The sequence below is a fragment of the Penicillium roqueforti genome, assembly GCF_015533775.1.
Source record: "Penicillium roqueforti strain LCP96 04111 chromosome Unknown scaffold_50, whole genome shotgun sequence".
Lineage (NCBI taxonomy): Eukaryota > Fungi > Ascomycota > Eurotiomycetes > Eurotiales > Aspergillaceae > Penicillium > Penicillium roqueforti.
This window is the reverse complement of record NW_024067614.1, coordinates 48,272-66,121: the sequence shown is the minus strand read 5'-3', so window position 1 is coordinate 66,121 and position 17,850 is coordinate 48,272. Positions and strand designations below refer to the sequence as shown.

Genomic DNA, 17,850 nt, shown 5'->3' with positions numbered 1-17,850 from the left:
TAGTATCATCCACACCTGTCACATGATTCATGATATTACCATGACACCATGCAAAAGTACCTTTCTATATTTAGTGGATACGGAGGATAAAAAGGTGCGTCTGTGGTCTTTTCAAGTCGCAATCAGTGATCTGTCTTTCACTCTGGTCACAGTCCCCTAGTATTGAAAGTTGAAGCTGCTTAAAATGACCACGGACGCCAAAATATTGGATTTTTCTGTGAGTCTCTCTACAAGCGTCATGACATTGATCCTCCGACTTATCATTGCTGGAATAGACATTCCATAATGTGATCAATAATCAATTGACCACAACAACGGAAACCCGGCATGGTATCAACCCTGCCAACACTCAGCCTAATCCACCCGTACCAGTTTCGACCCAGGATGACCTTGACAAATCCGTAAAGGCAGCTCAAGATGCTTTCAAGGGCTGGGCCAAGACCTCTTTTGAAGAGCGACGTAAAGCCCTGCATGCCTGGGCCGATGCCATTGATGATAATGCCGCCGGATTCGCACAAACCCTCACAATGGAACAAGGAAAATCATTGACTCAATCATTTTCGGAGGTGAATATGGCAGGTAAATGGATTCGTGGTCTCATCGCTATTGAGATTAGCGACAATGTCATCGAGGAAACAGAAGACAGGAAGATTGTTCAACGCCATACACCCATTGGCGTGGTGGGTGCCATTGTCCCCTGGAACTTCCCTGTCCTTCTGGCTGTCGGCAAAATAACTTCTGCGGTATACACCGGAAACACCGTTATTTTGAAGCCGTCTCCTTTCACACCTTACTGCGACTTGAAGCTGGCCGAGCTTGCCGCCAACTTCTTCCCTCCTGGCGTGATCCAATGCCTGAGCGGCGATGAGTCCCTCGGCCCGTTGTTCACTGCTCACCCACGAATTGAGAAAATAAGCTTCACTGGATCAACTCTCACTGGAAAGCGGGTTATGGCTGCATGTGCCACAACTCTCAAGCGAGTTACCCTGGAACTGGGTGGCAATGACCCGGCAATTATCTGCGACGATGTTGATATTGATGTTATTATCCCCAAGATTGGACTTCTTTCTTATCTGTGCAGCTCGCAGGTCTGCATGATGATCAAGCGACTTTATGTCCACGAGAAGATCTACGACGAGTTCTTGGAGAAATTAGTCACGTTTGTCAAGACTCTGAAAGTCGGCGAGGGCACCGATGCGGATACCTTCTTTGGACCTGTTCAGAATCAGATGCAATATGACAAAGCCAGAAACCTGTTCAGCAGTATCGATACTGAAAAACTGAAAGTTGCGCTTGGAGGCTCGATCGAGAAGTCTTCCGGGTACTTTATCCATCCAACCATCATCGACAATCCGCCGGAGACATCGCGCGTGGTACAGGAAGAGCCATTTGCTCCCATCCTGCCCATCCTGAAATGGTCTGACGAGAAAGATGTCCTTGAGCGTGCGAATGCCTTGGATACCGGATTGGGCTCTTCTGTCTGGAGTAAGGATTTCGAACGCGCAACTCGCATGGCAGATCAACTCCAATCTGGTTGCGTGTGGGTAAACAGCCACTTTGACGTGGCGCCCAATACACCCCTTGGTGGCCACAAGCAGAGTGGCATGGGCGTGGAATGGGGTCTTGATGGTCTGCTTGAGTATTGCAATTCGCAGACTCAGTGGTTGAAGAAGAGTTTCTAGTTTGTAGTTTGTGTCTAGTTTTGAATAAGACAGTTAAATGCCAACACCAAAAAATTCGAAAGACTTTGCTTCAGAGATTGCACCGTACTAGTTCGTTCGCCCACTTTCCTGAATATCGGAGATCTCCCCAGAGAAATGTGTCAATTCTGAGATTCATTTGTTATCTTATCACGCCCCTCGCGGATCTTTTCGTCCATCGGCAGACTCCGTCTTGTGTTTCGTCTCACGTGAGGGTATGGAAATTGACGATAAAAATGGCTGAGGGGTCTTCTGGGCGAAATCCCATTGAATTTTGCAATTCGACTAGGAACGCCCATCAGACGATTCGCCATGCTGTACACCCATGCAACGATTGTGACCGTGGATGCCTCGCGCCGAATAATCACCGATGGAGCAATCCACGTAGTCGGCGATGTCATCGTGGATATTGGCAAGACAGATATCCTTAAAGAAAAGCATACAACCGATGAAGAGTGCGATCTCTCCGGTCGGATTATCATTCCGGGATTGATTTCCACCCATATGCACACGGCACAGACACTCCTACGAGGTGCAGCCGACGACCTCGAGCTGGTGTCGTGGTTATGCGAAAGGATTTGGGTTCTCCAGGGTAACTTCACGGCACAGGACGGGTACGCTGCAGCACGATTGAGTATCGGAGAGATGCTTAAATCGGGAACCACCTGCTTCTTGGAGAGCATGGTATTGTAATCCGTGGATGCCATTTAATACCCTGAGATTGACATGAATACAGTTTGCCGATCGATATGGCTTTGACGGGCTATGTCGCGCCGTCGAGGAGAGTGGCATCCGTGGCTGTCTAGGTAAGATTGTCATGGACATTGCAAAATATGCCAAAGATGACGCCTGGGCCATGCATCCTGGCCTTGTTGAGAACCGTGAAACATCATTGCTTGGAACTTTGAAGATGTGGGAGAAGTGGAATGGTGCGGCCGATGATAGAATCAGAGTTTGGTTTGGAGCCAGGACTCCCGGAGGGTATGAGACGAGACTGTTATTGAGTATCACTTTCTAATGATAAACCAGAGTATCGGACGCACTTTATAAGGAAATGACCGCTATTTCCAAGGACAAGGGTATACCCCTTACCATGCATTGCGCTGAGGTCAAGGCCGATCGGGATTTCTTCGATTCGGTCTCGCACACCCCGATGTCATATTGCAAATCAGTTGGTTTGCTGAGTGACTCCACGGTCCTGGTGCATATGGTTCATTTGGATGACTCGGACATTGAGTAAGATATAGAACATATGAATTGATATAACGGATGCTGACGATATCATGAAGACTCCTTTCTTCTTCGGGAACGCATGTCGCACACTGCCCAACATCTAATGCAAAGGTAAGTTTTATTGCCGTCTGGTTTATATACGGTTGGAACTTAACGATCTAACAATGTCTAGCTTGCGTCCGGAATCTGCAGGGTGCCAGATCTGCAAGATGCTGGAGTCAATATTGGTCTGGGTACCGATGGTGCCCCGTGTAACAATACATGTGATCTTTTGCAGGAGATGAAATTGGCCGCTATTATTCATAAAGGGATCTCGCAGGATCCCACGGTAGTTCCAGCCGAAAACGTGTTGGAGATGGCTACAATTAACGGCGCCAAAGCACTGGGCTTGGATAACCAGATCGGCAGTCTGGAAATTGGTAAGAAGGCTGATTTTGTGGCCATCGATGTTCGAGGAATCCACAGCCAGCCTTGGTTCAATCCGGTCAGCGCAGTTGTTTATACTGCAACTGGGCGAGACGTCGATGTTGTTGTGGTCAATGGGAAGGTTGTGGTCAAGAATGGAGTGCTTATGACGATGAATGAGGAGGAAATTGTTCAGGAAGCACAAAGAAGAAGCAAAGAGGTAGTGGATAGAGCTGGATTGGGCAAGAAAGTTCAGGGCCGCTGGCCAGTGGAGTGATCAAACGAAGATTCAACTTTCAGGATTTTTGTTTTCATTCTATTATCTAACAAGTCAGTTCATGCGAGGACCATGCCTCTATATAGGTCTATGATCTAGGTCATAGCACATTCCATTGCTATTCAAGTCATTAGGACATGCCTTGCTTACAACAAACCACGCAACGCTTCGCCCAAAGCCATAATAGCCATAGCCTGGCCATAAGGCATTGAGGTCAATGGAATCTTCTTATAAAAGTCAAGACAGTCACCCATCCCGGTGCCAAAGCTGGTATTCTGCAATTCTCCTTTCTCGTCCACGTATCCCATCACTGCGCTGATAGCCTTCTCAGCCACGGGGCGGTATTGGGCACCGATGTAACGTTTCCGAACGGCCTTGAGGATACCGTAGGCAAAGCCAGCGGTCGCAGAGGCTTCCAAGTACGAGTCGGGATGGTCAAGGAGAGTGTGCCACGCGCCGGATGACGACTGAAGACGCTGAAGGGCCTCACACTGTGCCTCGAGTGTATCTATCAGGTGAAGACGAATAGGGTCATTTGGTTGGAGGTCGAGTAGCTCGATGATCTCGGGAATGACAATTGTGACCCAGCTGTTGCCACGGGCCCAGCGCGCATCTGCAAAATTGTGTCCGCCGTCCTCAAAAGTCCAGCCGTGAAACCAGAGACCAGTCTTTGTATCGAAAAGATATTTAATGTGAGTGAGGAATTGCTTTTTCGCCTCTTCGATATATTGGGGTCGGTTCAGAAGCTTTCCGATCTTCGCGAGTGGCATAACAGTCATCATCAAAGTATCATCCCAGAGCTGCTGGTAGTTCTCTGTGATATAAGTCATATGCTGCATGCCACCGTAGCGGGTGCGGGGGAGATCGTGCATCGCCCACTCAGCCCACGCATCGAGCCACGGCAGGTAGGTGACATTGCCGGTCTTCTCATAGACGTAGGCGAGAGTCAAAAACACAGCCATTGTGTTGATATTCTTGGTAGTGCCACCCTCGGCAAATCGTGCAGCAAACCAGTCTTCGATGATGCGCAACAATCTTTCGTCGCCCGTCAACTCGTAGTATTTCCACACGCCGTACAGTCCAATTCCGTGTGTCCACTCCCAACCCTGCCATGACTTTGTGTCGATAATGCGCCCATCAGGAAGTGGCAGTAGGAATGTTCCTGTCTCGTCTTTGATATTGACCAAGTTATCAATCAACAGGTTGACGGCGTTGTGAATTTGGGCGCCCGTAGGCTGAGGGGACGACATTGTGTGATGCTGGGAGACTGTTCTCTGTATTTTCGACGAATAAGAGTTTCCACACTTTTTGTCCGGGAAACAAAATATTATGTGCCGGAAGCTCCAATCCTCGCAAAGATTGGCAAGAGTTCTTCCACTAGTAAGCTCTTGGGTCAAACGCCACGAAGCATCCCCGTGGGGGCCAAGCGTGATTCGGGCGAAAGAAGGCCGAGTTGCAAACCATAAAAATACCTTAAAAGTGTATTTATCCAGATCCACAGCAATGAGCCACGTATGTTCGGCTATCGGGCTAATAGATCCCCGGATTCCCCAGCGCGGGGAGAAGACTAGCGTGAAGCCTCCTCGTTCGCCAAGAAAGCCGGGGAAGCAAAGGAGAATGGGGTGACCGCTTGACTTGGTTGAACGGAATCTGACTTCCGGTTAATATCATAGACCTAGCTACCGAAAGGGCCACATGACTCTTTCAGCCTAATCATCTCACATGTAGTTAGAGCGACTTCTAGTTGGGATCATGCACGGCCCTGGCAACAAAAGCGCGGCACATTATTTATAAGTCCGACCTGTCTCCCCTAGTGAACCGTCTTTTTGCACATACTGCGTTTATTTTGTCATGGCCGACGGCAGAGATGACCCCCAGCAGGGGATTGAGAGCGTACCTGTTGAGGGAACCGAGGCAGTGAATAAACAGCACCCAAAAGTTGATATGGGAGAGTACGAGAACAAACAAGACATCTCGCACGTTGAACAGGTTCTCTCGGCATCCGATGATCTTGCAAAAGATAACATGGATATCACCCGTGTGGACAAGGAAATCCAAGCATATGCCGCCCACAGTCAGGTGGAAATCGACGATGCCACAAATATACGCCTCAAACGCATGATTGATCGCCGCATTCTTGTTGTTATGATTTGCACATATTTCCTACAGGCTTTGGACAAGGGAACTATGTCCTTCTCGGCTATTATGGGGATTAAGGATGACGCACATCTGAAGGATGGGCAGAAGGTATGGAATACTTGTGAAGCTTTTCTCTCCATCAGCATGCTAAATTCACTCCTACCGGTAGTACTCCTGGTTGACCACGTGTATTTACATCGCTGTACTTATCGTCGAATATCCCACCAACTGGATCATCCAAAGAGTCCCACTCGGCAAGTACCTGGGCATCAACATCTGCCTGTGGGGTATGATTCTGGCACTCCATTCAGTCTGCAAGAACTTCACTGGATTGGTCATTGTTCGCACCCTCCTGGGTATCTTTGAGGCTTGCTGTCAGCCCATTTTCGTCACTCTTTCCTCGATGTGGTATAAGCGGGAAGAACAAGCGGCCACGGTAACATACTGGTATGTGAATACTCGTCTACCAGGCAGTGCACATTGAGCTAATGGTAAAATAGGTACATGATGAACGGTGCCCAGCAGATTGTCGGCGGACTATTGGCATACTGTTTCACCCTTATTGGGGCAGACAAGGTGCTCAAGTCTTGGCAAGCACTCTTTCTGGCATATGGCTGTATCTCCGTTATCTGGGGACTCTTCGTCATTTGGTGGATGCCTGACTCCCCTATGCGTGCGAAGTGCTTCACCGAGGAAGACAAACGTCTCATGGTAGAACGTCTTCGTTCCAATCAGACAGGTATCCAGAACAGAAAGTTTCATGCATACCAGATGTGGGAGGCTTTCTGCGATCCCCAGATGTGGTGCTACTGTGCTGTTCAAATATTCACCACCCTCCCTACCAGCGGTCTAGGTGCATTCTTCAGTATCGTTGTTTTGAGCTTCAACTTTACCGTATTGCAAACTCAGCTACTTGCTATGGTGCTGGGTGCTTATATTATTGTTGTTCTGTTGTCGTCTGCATGGCTGGTCAACAGATTCAAACAGAATACGATCGTGATGTTGTGCTTCATCATTCCGTACGTTTTTCCCCTTTGTTTTGCTGCGAGGCCAGACTGACAGTTCACAGGTCTTTTATCGGAACTATCGTCCTTATGACGGTCGAAAACACTACTTTGCCCACTAAGGTGGGCCTTCTGATTAGTTACTACATTACTCTGTCATTCTGGTCGGCCCAAACTCTCACGTTATCTATGGTGTCGCGAAATATTGCTGGTCAAACTAAGAAGTCCACCGTGGTAGCTGCAACATTTGTGTCATGGGCCGCTGGAAACGCAATTGGTAAGTATCTCAGCTTCCCTGTGGAGCAGTTTAGTTCCTAGCTAACAGATTAAAGGCCCTCAAGTGTTCCTTGACAGGGATGCACCACGGTACCACATTGCATGGAGTGTCCATCTGGCTTGCTACGCCTGTATGGTTTCCGCTGTCATCTACCTACGCTTCCATCTCAAGCGCGAGAACGCCAAGAAGGATAAGCTGTTGGCTGAGGCGGGTCTCAGTGCCGCAGATCCAACCCTCATTCATGCATTCGAGGATAAGACGGACCGGGAGAATTTGAACTTCCGCTACGTTTACTAGATACGCAATATATTTGCGTTCGTGTGCAAATTTCTTCTAGGTTTACTTGCTCGGCTTAGCTTTGTTCAATTATATCTTCAAAAATTGCATTCTAGACACATTTCCCAGCATCACGAATAGAATTTCGAATGTCTCGGTTTATAGTATTTCCGGCGTATTTAGCGGAGAATTGTAGGGCGGTGGAAAAGGCGGTATGTAGAAATAGCCAATCATTTCATGGTCCCGATTTGGCCGTTGCCCCGTACTACGAGTTCCAAGGTCCAATTAAAGCTATCAAGCCACCTAGTACTCCGTATGCACCTCCATCTACAGTCTAAACCCAGAACCCCGCAGTCTATAAACAATCATATCGCATGATTAGACAGTCTATTTGACCTTGAACATATTTCGAACTTACCCACGTGGAAACCCCTTAGCTTGAGGTTGTCGATTGGAACCTCCCGGCGGAAATGTGAAGCCGATGGTAAATATGTCAACGCGGCAACTCGCAAGACTTTCACGGAGTTATTACCTCACTCTCGGTACGGAGTAGTTTTCTCCGTCTTGGCGCTAGATCAATGGGTTCAGATATCACTATGTTGCTCGTGGAGGTATCAATATCTCGCATCCATCATTTTTCCCTTGTCTTTCACCCAGTCGCCAGTTTTCGACAATGAGATTGATCAAGAATGAACATCACAAATTCATAATGGAATAACAGGGCTTGAATAATAATACCCTATATTCTTTCGACGGCGCATCTCCTAAACTAGTGCCAAGGGCGCCTACCGACACTCCAAACCGGCCAGTGTGTCAGGTTCTCTTCCAAAACAACCACAGCTTCATGCGTCTGACCTGACCCCTGGTTGCATTGCATGATTACTTCTTCTTGATGGATATAGATCCTGAGCTATCTCGACACGGAGTCAGCGCGACCCCGCTGGTGGCGTTGTGACTCCTTGCGAAAATACCCCTTGGCTTGTCCTTCTCTGTGCAGAATGATCACTTTGGTCCTAAATTTGCGTATAGTGTATCCGATTGGTCTTTATTCCTGGTACTAGTGAAATTCTCAATCCGAGACAGATTAGAGGTATTGACCAGGAGCACAGCACATGAAACCAAGTTGTACTCCTTTAGATCACTATAAATATGACCGTCTTCTGTTGCCTAATTCCCACTCAACGCATCTAGTTCTTTGAGAATCCGGCTTGTTCAATCTGTTTATTCCAATAAATCCGCAATGTATAGCCTTCTCGGCTCCGCTCTGTTTGTGTCTCTCGTTGCGGGCCATGGTCACGTAACCAACATCGTTATTAACGGTGTCTCCTTCGATGGATGGGACATAAACAGTTATCCTTATACAGACTCGCCTCCAGTTGTGGTGGCTTGGGGTACCCCAAACACTGCCAATGGTTTCATCGCTCCGGGTATGGTATTCTATTATTGTCCTCTCTGACCAAGACCAATTTCCTTTCTAACTCTGCAAATCTAGATGCCTACACGACCTCTGATATTATCTGCCATCTTAACGCTACGAATGCTAAAGGTCACGCGGTAGTAGCTGCCGGTGACCGAGTCTTTATTCAGTGGACTGCCGACTGGCCGGAATCGCATCATGGACCGATCGTTGATTATCTTGCTAGTTGCGGCACGAGTGGCTGTGAAACTGTGGATAAAACCACGCTCGAGTTCTTCAAGATCGACGCCGTCGGACTAATTGATGACACAACCGTTCCCGGTACTTGGGCTGATGATCAGCTCATAGCCCAGAACTCGGGATGGATGGTCGAGATTCCTCCCAACATCGCACCTGGGAGTTATGTTTTGAGACACGAATTGTACGTAAATCCCACTCATTTATCGAAAAAGTTGCGCTAACTAACCTTGCTGTGAAGGATCGCACTCCATAGCGCAGGCACTGAGGGTGGTGCCCAAAATTATCCCCAATGCTTCAACCTTCAAATCACTGGCTCGGGGTCAGATCAGCCAGCAGGTATCTTAGCTACTGATCTGTACAATCCAACGGATCCTGGAATCCTCGTGAACATTTACACGTCTCTGTCAACCTATGTGAGTGATTAATTGGCATGATGGTTTGCTGAGATTTCGCACTCCCTTGCTAATATCACTTTATTCAGACTATCCCAGGACCAACTCTTTACAGTGGTGCCGTCTCAATCACACAAACCACCTCTGCAATCACCGCCTCAGGTACACCTGTGACAGGGACGGGTGTTACGACCGGCGGAACCACTACAACCTCAACCTCAACCTCCAAGGCCACCACCACAACGCTAGTGACTACCACGACGAGCACTACGAGTGCTACCACGACGAACACTACGAGCGCTATCACGACGACCACTACCAGTGCTACCACTAGTACTTCTTCTGCTGGCGGGGACGGAGCGTCCCAGACTCTCTACGGTCAGTGTGGAGGAACCGGTTGGACAGGAGCAACCGCATGTGCATCGTCTGCAGCCTGTTCTTCGATGAACCCGTGGTATTATCAGTGTCTTCCGACTGCTGCTTGAATTGATATGGCACAATGCTCGAATAAAACCTGTCACAGAATGGTGTATTCAAAGTATGAGCAGAAAATGATTGCAACTGATAAAGCCTATATAGTTGACGCACTATCGGCTAGGGGGAAGGACTCTAGTAGTTAGAGGAAGATTTATCCAATTACTTTGGACACTTGTAACCTTGTCATAGTATTTTATTCGCATTCACTACCTACTGGTTTATTCCAAGTAGGCGACAGTAAGCAGTTCATAACAACTCTTTCTTGAACACGATCTAGCTCAAAAAGTTGCCTTTGCTAGGTTGGAGGCAAAGTTTCCGTCGTCGAAGGGAACGTTCGCTGCTCCAAAATCAGTTGTATCCAGGGCATCTTGCACGACAGCTTAAGAATATGTTAGATTGCGCTTCCAGAAGTTGGGGGTATATTTAGATAACTTACTTGACAATGATTCCCAGGCAACCAACGGCTGTGTGCCGCCCACAGTGGTTGTCAGGCCGAGAGAATGATTAACAGGCCAGATGGACTGGTACTTGATCAGAGAGGCGGTCCCATCAAGCGTGTAGCCATCTGTACTGCAGTTCCAGTCACCGTGTGCTGATGGACAGACGGCCACAATGTTCGATGCAGTGGTACTTCCATCACTGGAAAGCCAGATAATAACTCCTTCCCAATCATGGCGATGGCCGAGATCAGTCGAAGGCGAATCCTTGGGGAAATACCAGGAATACATCAGGGCATAGTAGTTGCCTGAAGAAGCGCCTCTCACTGTAAATTGCAAATAGAAGCCCTTTAGTCAATGTACCCAGGGCCAGGTATTCAATAGATAATTCTAGAGAAACTCACCGTATATCTGCCCTGTGCTCGTACTGCAATCACCATTTGAGCTTCCTGTTGGGCTGAGGCCGGCGCTACATCACAGATATTAGATATGGGAGTCCAGGAGATCGTTAAAGAGGAGATTATTTCGCTCACTTGGTGTTCCCTTCTGCATCAACGGCCGGGAAAGGCACGCAGCCATTGACAACATAAAGCTTTGGCTGGTAGGCCAAATAGAGGTCTCCAACGGCACCAGCTGGAACTGTCTGGGGGAATCCGACAATTGCGTCGGATGCAACTGTTCCTCGACGTGTCAGCTCAACCGGGCTAGCCGTCACAGGCAGAGCAGTGAGAGCAGCCAGTCCAGCTATCAGTTGAGGAATCATGTTGAAATTGAAAGCAGGCATACTAAGCTCGTGCTATGAGTAAACTGGTTTCCTTCTAAATATTTATATTGTACATGTGGTATTCATCCCTTTCGATCGGCATCCGGGCCACTTTCTTCAGGCAGTTTAGTCCGGTGGAAACGGTCTTCAGTCCCAATGCAGCTTAGTGAGTGATAATAGAGTCTGTCCTAAATTAGATTGTTGTTCGCCCGTGGGATCGACAGGCCCGGTGATTCGTTTCGTTACGTCTCTCCAACCCAAAAAATCCACACCCCACAAGCTGACGCAATTTATCTGCTTGCCAAACGGGTATCTATGCTTAATTGAAGCTAGTTTAGATTTGAGTAAATAGTAGCGGTCTTTATGCACCTTGGCAGAGATCTAATATTCTCTTGAACAATACACCATGGTTGAATATAACACGTGGTGATGATCAACATGATCGGCACGTTCTTGGCACCACTGTTTTTTTACACCAATCACGGTAGACAAGTCAGGAAATTCCCCAGCTTCTTCAAAACAATCCCCTGCATCTCAGCGTCGGCATCGTTCTTCGAAGCTGCTATCCCCACTGAGACACTTGCATAGCACCCAGACGCTAGGGATACTTCAACTTCGCTTGGCAATCTCGATTTGCCACACGTGGTCACATCATTCGGAGTAAGAAATGGGACTGCGATATGGATGCGGGACAGAACGAAAGAGAAATCGGCCGGGCTTGTGCATTCGTCGGAAACCTTTCCGAAATTGACGTTCAGCCAGACATCGTCCGGCAGGTATGGTTTACCAGCAGCAACCACCTGGTTAGTTAAGTTGGTTGCCAAATCGGCGTAGACATCACTGTAGTGAGGCCGCGAGCTTTCCCACGAAGTCTGAGAGCCACTAGCACCGGAGAAAGCTATAGCTGGGATTCCATCATGCGCAGCGTAGGTGGCAGCGCCCACTGTTCCGGAGAAGTAAACTGTGAGGCCAATGTTATTGCCGACATTTGGACCTGTGACAGCCAAGTCAGGGGGGCCGTTGAAGAATTTAGGGGCACGCGTATTGATGCCATATTGGATTGATGTCACCGGGTAGCTATTGACATAACCCAGTCGGGGCTATTCAAGTATACGATCAGTCTACCGTTCTGGTAACAGCGGTGACGATACTGACCTCTGAGGAATTGAATCCCACGGCCGGGCTGCCAGATGGGCAGCTATTGAACTCGCATGGCTCAGTCAAGACAGTTGGCTCTGCTTCCATTGACCCTGTAGTGGCGCGTCAATAAAAGGGCGGAATGTACGGAGTAGAGAGGTAGGCATAACATACCCTTGCCACTCTGATTCTCAGCGGGCGCAGATACCACAACTGAATGGTCTGCCGCTCCTAGGGACTCGAATAGAGCGCGGATGTTCACTTCCGCCCAGCCGTCATCATTGGATGAGATGATGTTGACCGCGCTAGCAGCCAGAGGGAGTATCGCAAGAATATCGAACCGCATATTCAAGACATCCAGGGGCGTTGATACAGTGTAGAATCCAGGGGGTTGTTTGGCTGCTACTTGTCCTCCTCAACACGTGGGTTGTCGATCTTACTGGAAACCTCGGAGGAACCTCGGGATCCGCCAACTGCCGTAGTCAACGGCTCAATCCGCAAACAGACGAGCAGAAATTGAAATGGTAGATCATGTACTCTGTGACGTTTGAATTCAGCATCAAACATTTAAATAAGTTTAATTATGGTGGTGGGACGATGTAGACGAAAATCACATCCATGAATCTCGAAATATATATTGCGCAACCTCAGCTCCGTAGGCCAACTGACCATCGACTATCTTACAACACAGCAAGTGGAAAGCAAATTGGTTACACAAGAAACTTATCGTGTAAATGTACCTCTAGAAGTTGAAATTTATCTATGGATGATGCCGACACTAACTTAAAAACGCCCTATGGTCGGCTTGGTCGCCATCTCTCATTCAGAACGAGCACTCTTAGTCTTCTTGCTCCTCAGCTTCATCATCAAAAATACCAAGGCGTAAGATGAGATGCAAAATAGGGCAGTGAGACCCGTCTAGAAGAACAATTAGCATCGCAATATAGGCTAGATAAAGCAGGGTATACTCACATCTCTCCACGAATAGTATTTCTCTTGAAGATTGAACGACTTCGCATAATCGGAACCTTCCGAATACGGACAGAAGGAACACATCCCAGTCGAGGTCTCATCATCTAGGTAACCAGTCTGTGAGGCGAGGAAGTTGGCCATGTATTGGCCGCAGGTCTGACCAGACGGTGCGGTGAACTGCACAAATTCCGATGCTTCGCACTTGACCTTGACATCCCAGATCACTTCGCCAAATAGCCCACCAACCAAGTAGTGGAAAGGGTCCAGGTAGTAAATCCAGTAACGCCAAAATGGCTGCATAAGGGAGTAAGGAACCACCACGCCACAGAAACTGACCAGGCCGGCACCAATCAGGACGGGGTTCATCACTGCCGCGAAATACTCGTTCGGTGCATAGGCCGCAATTGCCTGGCCAATGGATGTGTATAGGAGCTCATAGACTGTCTTGATGTTAGATACTTGGACAAATGCTCGTTGAATACTTGGTGTATCTTACAAATCATCTGAAGATAGACATGTCCGGAAACACTGGCCTCCACCGGAAGCCCTGCTGTGAAGTACCAGCATGCAAAATATAGTGTGGCGCAAATGATAAGGTATGGAATCTCCGTCAGGGTCTGTGCTCCAATGAAGGCGCTCCAATGATAGGTTTTCGACTATATGGACACCGGGGTTAGCGATACTTGCACGGCAGTAGGATTCCACTAGCGCACTGACCTTTTTCTCTCGGGTCTCAAAAATGTCACGACTATGCAAGAAGAACGGCTGCATTTGGTTGATACAGCCTGGGGCGACGAAGATGAAGTTGAAAATGGCAAACAGTCTCAACTGCAGGGAGAAAGTGCCGTTTCCAATCTTCCAGAAGGTGAATCCACTGAAAAGTGCTGCAAAAATATGGAGAAAGACCTTGTTCCACATGTAGTCCTATATGAAGGTCAGCCTGTGTGACCTGGTTTGTATGACATTGCAGCAACGTACTGGTGAACGCCAGATATGAATGCTGAGGCGCTTAGAAACCGTCTTGAATTGGAACCAGTGTGAGGTCGCAAAATCTGCAGTATCTTCAACATATTCGGAATCATCTTTGCTGCTTTCGTTGAGAGCATCAAGTTTTGAGAGCGCTTGTTTGCGCTCTTCTGACTGGTTCCAGATTTCGATCCAATCTTGTTTTTCTGCAGTACCACCGCCTTGAACGACATCAATAATGTGCTCTGCTGGATTGGCATCGAGGGGGCATGGCGCTCCGTTCCGGGCGAAGTAGTCCAAAATCGTGGTTGACTCCTTGCCAGCTATAACCACAAATGAGTCATTAGTTGCCTGATCATGACCAATCACCCCAAAATTTAAAACTCACTTTCTCCGAAATATGTCATTTTTCCGCCCTTAGCTAGTAAGAGAAGACCGTCAAATGCGTCGAATAATACTGCAGATGGTTGATGGATTGTACACTAACACATTAGTAAGATGAAAATATGTTTCAAGTTATTTAGGACTTACCAACACGGCTTGGCCGCCATCGACCAGTTTGCGAAGGAAACGCACAATGTTGAACGCACTTTGCCCATCAAGACCGGAAGTGGGTTCATCCAAAAACAGCAGTGTGGGCTTAGCAACAAGCTCAACGCCCAGGGTCACGCGTTTGCGCTGTTCGATGCTAAGTCCAGCTCCGGGTACTGTGAATAATCAGTATCGCTGTGCAGTGAAATCAAGACACCAGGCGAACATACCCCCGATTAGGGCTTCGCTGATATCACGCAGCTCCAGAAGGTCGATAATGTGTTCGACGTAAGCGATCTTTTCTTCGTGTGGAACCGTCGATGGCTGGCGAAGGACGGCCGAAAAGTCCAATGCCTCCTTGACGGTGGCTGTTTCGAGATGTACATCCATCTGTTCACAGTAACCAGTAGTTCGCTGGAAGCTGATTCCGACTGGGCGGCCGTCAATCAAGACTGATCCGTAGATTTCTCCGCTATCCTTGCGCTGAGCAAGGACATCCAACAAAGTTGTTTTTCCGGCTCCAGAAGCTCCCATAAGGGCAACCAGGTTTCCAGGTTGGACAAATCCAAACACCTTGCTCAGAAGCTGTTTCTTCTCACCATGGAAAGGTACATGATAGTCAAGATCTTTCCATGTGAAGGTTGACTGCTTGACCGAGCCTAAAAGTGCGCCAGCATCTGCCTCCTTTGGCTTCTCACCTTCTTCCTTTCCACGAGTCTTCTCACTGCCACGCTTGTAAAGTAGAACAGATGATCCACTTTGGCTGTTCCGGAGTTCAAGCCCGCAAGAAGTCAGAAAGATGAAAAAAAACCAAAAACCAATCAAAATACCAAAGCTTCTCCAGATGTGATGCACTGAATAACTGTATTGCTCTTGAATGTATTTTGCCCCATCAATAATACCTTCATCGTCACTTCCAAGGACTGAACATCCACGGTGGACAGACACTGAGCTGGAGTATCCGGTGCCGTATGGAAGATAGTCGGGCTCTATGCAAGTGAATTTGCGTCCAACAAATTCATTGGCCATGAGCGCTTCGAATGCATACGCTCCCGGATTGAGGTAGAAGATCCAACGGAACCACACATGCATTTTATGGAAAGGAATAAGGTATCCTGCAACTTGTCAGTTTGAAATGCTTCGTATCAATGCTGTTCAAATACTGACCTCCATAGACAAAGAAGACGGTGGACAGTAAGCCAGATACTTTAGATGCATTTCCAAACTGTTTGCACACAGCGCCAACGGCTCGGAATAATTGTACAAAACACAATGTCTGTGCAATGACAATGATCCAAAATGTGAAGAACTTTCCTGCGTTCATTTGAAGAGAAGCCATGAAGTAAAGGATGAGCGAGAAGCAGGTCACCTGGAACACCACGACTGGGATATCAGTGATGGCGTTGGCAATAGCGAAGGCCGTAGGTCGGTAAAATCCGAATCGCTTCTGACGAGAAAGAATTGGCCGGCCCATGAAAGAAGCAGTCGTTTCAGACAGACTTTCAAGGAGAAAATACAACACTGGAAAGAAGCAAACACCGGGTCGTAAGAATATTGAGCTCGAATCCTTGTAGTTTCAACTGTCAGCCAGGTGTTCTTGGGTCGTGTCGGGTGGAGAGCTTCTGGATTACTTACTTCTGCCAAGTTATAGAATAAACTTCCACAGACTAGAGCCTGTATTATAGCTGACCCGACTTTCACAAATAGCGACAGTTTATCGCCCCAGATAACCTGAAACTGACGAAGAGCACAAGCGGCAATTTGATCACAGAGATTGGCTGTGTAAACACTGTTGTTCCGAGGAATATGCTGTTTGCGCTTTTCACTAGATACTGCCATCTTAAGGTCTTCGGCTTCGTAGCTCAGCTTCTGAGGGTCCACGATAGAATTTATTTGATCTTTGCAGATTGAGCTGTTTTGATAGCAGATTTCGAAGTCTTCCGGTGTATTGGGCACCTTCTCTTCCCACCCGGGTCTGACTGTGCGTTCCGTAACGACAGTGACTGATGTCAGGAAGTCCGCGACATTTGCGCCCTTGGGGCAGATGAATCCAAGGTCTTCAAAATACTTCCTTGCGATACGGCGAGGGCCGTAGTAAGTGACACGACCTTCAGCTAGGACAAGGACCTTGTCGAACTGGTCATAAATACCGTTTCCGGCTTGGTAAGTAGTCGTAATGATTGTCTTGTCGTTTCGATCCGCTTCGCGTCTGAGCATTCGAGCAAATTCCACAGCTGATTTCGAATCTAATCCCCGAGTGGGATTGTCCCACATCTGGACTGGACTTTGCCCAGCCAGGACCTCAGCAAGAGAAACGCGCTTACGTTCACCTCCTGACACGCCTCGGATATACTCGTTTCCTACTAGGTTCTTCTTGGTGTGTCCGATTCCTAGTGAGTCCAGAATCTCATCACGATGATTCTGCACAAAGTCCTTGCGGTTCCTTAGGTGCTCTGGGCGCTCATTGGGAACCTTGTTTCGAAGGGCGAATTTCATTGTACGGTTGACAGTTAGGGTTGGGAAGTGAACGTCGTCTGTGGTGCAGTTAGCATTGAGCTCGATATATCTTAAGTGAAGATTGCATGCCTTCGTTGTTGAACATGATCTGCTGACGGAACCTTTTGGCAGCTTCGTGATCCATGCTCCCGTAGTTGACTTCGCCGGTCACTTCATCAAAACTATCCCGATCATTGGAGAGGACTCTGAGTAGGGAAGTGCATCCAGAGCCTGGGCGCCCAAGCACGAGAAGCTATATTGATTAGTTACAACATTCCTATTCTCGAGTTGTGGCAGCATACCATTTCCCCAGGCTTGACCTGACCGACAACATCTTTGAGGATCGTCTAGAAATCAAGTCAGTATAGGATAACTGGAATCATAGTAAAGTATGCCCACCCTCTTTGGGCGGGCGCCACGCTTGAACAGTGCCCCAATCTGTCGCGGGTCCACCTCTGACCATAAAGTGCTTCCTAAAGCAGCCTCGGGTGCCGTAACTCGAACGTTAAGATCGCGGAAGGTGACTGTAAGCCGTTTGCGAATCTGGTCATCGCCGTGTTCCAAATCAACAGGGGTTGTTGTGCCGGACGATGGAGTTTCCATGACGGAGGTCTGTATTCCTGAAATAGAAACGAACGACTACTTGCGATCGCACCAATTAAAGTGGGATTGGAGGGAAATACCATGATGTCGAGGCGCAGCAGACAGCAG

General features: G+C 48.1%; 8 protein-coding genes across 8 annotated transcripts; 4 read left to right on the top strand and 4 right to left on the bottom strand.

The window, feature by feature from the left end:
• Window positions 1-184: 184 nt before the first annotated feature.
• LCP9604111_9542 (aldehyde dehydrogenase family protein) lies at window positions 185-1,682 on the top strand (the record flags this gene model as incomplete). The annotated part of the gene is made up of 2 exons (XM_039077808.1): window positions 185-217; window positions 276-1,682. 2 exons carry the CDS (start codon window positions 185-187, stop codon window positions 1,680-1,682), a joined length of 1,440 nt encoding a protein of 479 aa, XP_038924479.1.
• Window positions 1,683-2,012: 330 nt separating this feature from the next.
• LCP9604111_9541 (amidohydrolase) lies at window positions 2,013-3,615 on the top strand (the record flags this gene model as incomplete). The annotated part of the gene is made up of 5 exons (XM_039077807.1): window positions 2,013-2,384; window positions 2,437-2,681; window positions 2,730-2,936; window positions 2,990-3,044; window positions 3,106-3,615. 5 exons carry the CDS (start codon window positions 2,013-2,015, stop codon window positions 3,613-3,615), a joined length of 1,389 nt encoding a protein of 462 aa, XP_038924478.1.
• Window positions 3,616-3,761: 146 nt separating this feature from the next.
• LCP9604111_9540 (glycoside hydrolase family 88/105 protein) lies at window positions 3,762-4,865 on the bottom strand (the record flags this gene model as incomplete). Its single annotated transcript, XM_039077806.1, has 1 exon — window positions 3,762-4,865. One exon carries the CDS (start codon window positions 4,863-4,865, stop codon window positions 3,762-3,764), a length of 1,104 nt encoding a protein of 367 aa, XP_038924477.1.
• A 601-nt stretch (window positions 4,866-5,466) lies between these two features.
• On the top strand, window positions 5,467-7,332 carry LCP9604111_9539 (uncharacterized protein; the record flags this gene model as incomplete). The annotated part of the gene is made up of 5 exons (XM_039077804.1): window positions 5,467-5,862; window positions 5,924-6,201; window positions 6,255-6,773; window positions 6,824-7,035; window positions 7,091-7,332. The coding sequence occupies 5 exons, from the start codon at window positions 5,467-5,469 to the stop codon at window positions 7,330-7,332; spliced, it is 1,647 nt and encodes a 548-aa protein (XP_038924476.1).
• A 1,219-nt stretch (window positions 7,333-8,551) lies between these two features.
• On the top strand, window positions 8,552-9,845 carry LCP9604111_9538 (putative endo-1,4-beta-glucanase; the record flags this gene model as incomplete). Its single annotated transcript, XM_039077803.1, has 4 exons — window positions 8,552-8,738; window positions 8,804-9,149; window positions 9,207-9,381; window positions 9,450-9,845. The coding sequence occupies 4 exons, from the start codon at window positions 8,552-8,554 to the stop codon at window positions 9,843-9,845; spliced, it is 1,104 nt and encodes a 367-aa protein (XP_038924475.1).
• Window positions 9,846-10,115: 270 nt separating this feature from the next.
• Window positions 10,116-11,037, bottom strand: LCP9604111_9537 (NPP1 family protein; the record flags this gene model as incomplete). Its single annotated transcript, XM_039077802.1, has 4 exons — window positions 10,116-10,216; window positions 10,274-10,600; window positions 10,679-10,743; window positions 10,808-11,037. The coding sequence occupies 4 exons, from the start codon at window positions 11,035-11,037 to the stop codon at window positions 10,116-10,118; spliced, it is 723 nt and encodes a 240-aa protein (XP_038924474.1).
• A 479-nt stretch (window positions 11,038-11,516) lies between these two features.
• LCP9604111_9536 (5'/3'-nucleotidase SurE) lies at window positions 11,517-12,520 on the bottom strand (the record flags this gene model as incomplete). Its single annotated transcript, XM_039077801.1, has 3 exons — window positions 11,517-12,137; window positions 12,193-12,287; window positions 12,349-12,520. 3 exons carry the CDS (start codon window positions 12,518-12,520, stop codon window positions 11,517-11,519), a joined length of 888 nt encoding a protein of 295 aa, XP_038924473.1.
• Window positions 12,521-12,993: 473 nt separating this feature from the next.
• Window positions 12,994-17,742, bottom strand: LCP9604111_9535 (putative ABC multidrug transporter; the record flags this gene model as incomplete). The annotated part of the gene is made up of 13 exons (XM_039077800.1): window positions 12,994-13,092; window positions 13,147-13,586; window positions 13,643-13,802; window positions 13,864-14,070; window positions 14,125-14,435; window positions 14,501-14,594; window positions 14,644-14,819; window positions 14,874-15,758; window positions 15,811-16,210; window positions 16,279-17,177; window positions 17,257-17,392; window positions 17,442-17,486; window positions 17,539-17,742. 13 exons carry the CDS (start codon window positions 17,740-17,742, stop codon window positions 12,994-12,996), a joined length of 4,056 nt encoding a protein of 1,351 aa, XP_038924472.1.
• Window positions 17,743-17,850: the final 108 nt, after the last annotated feature.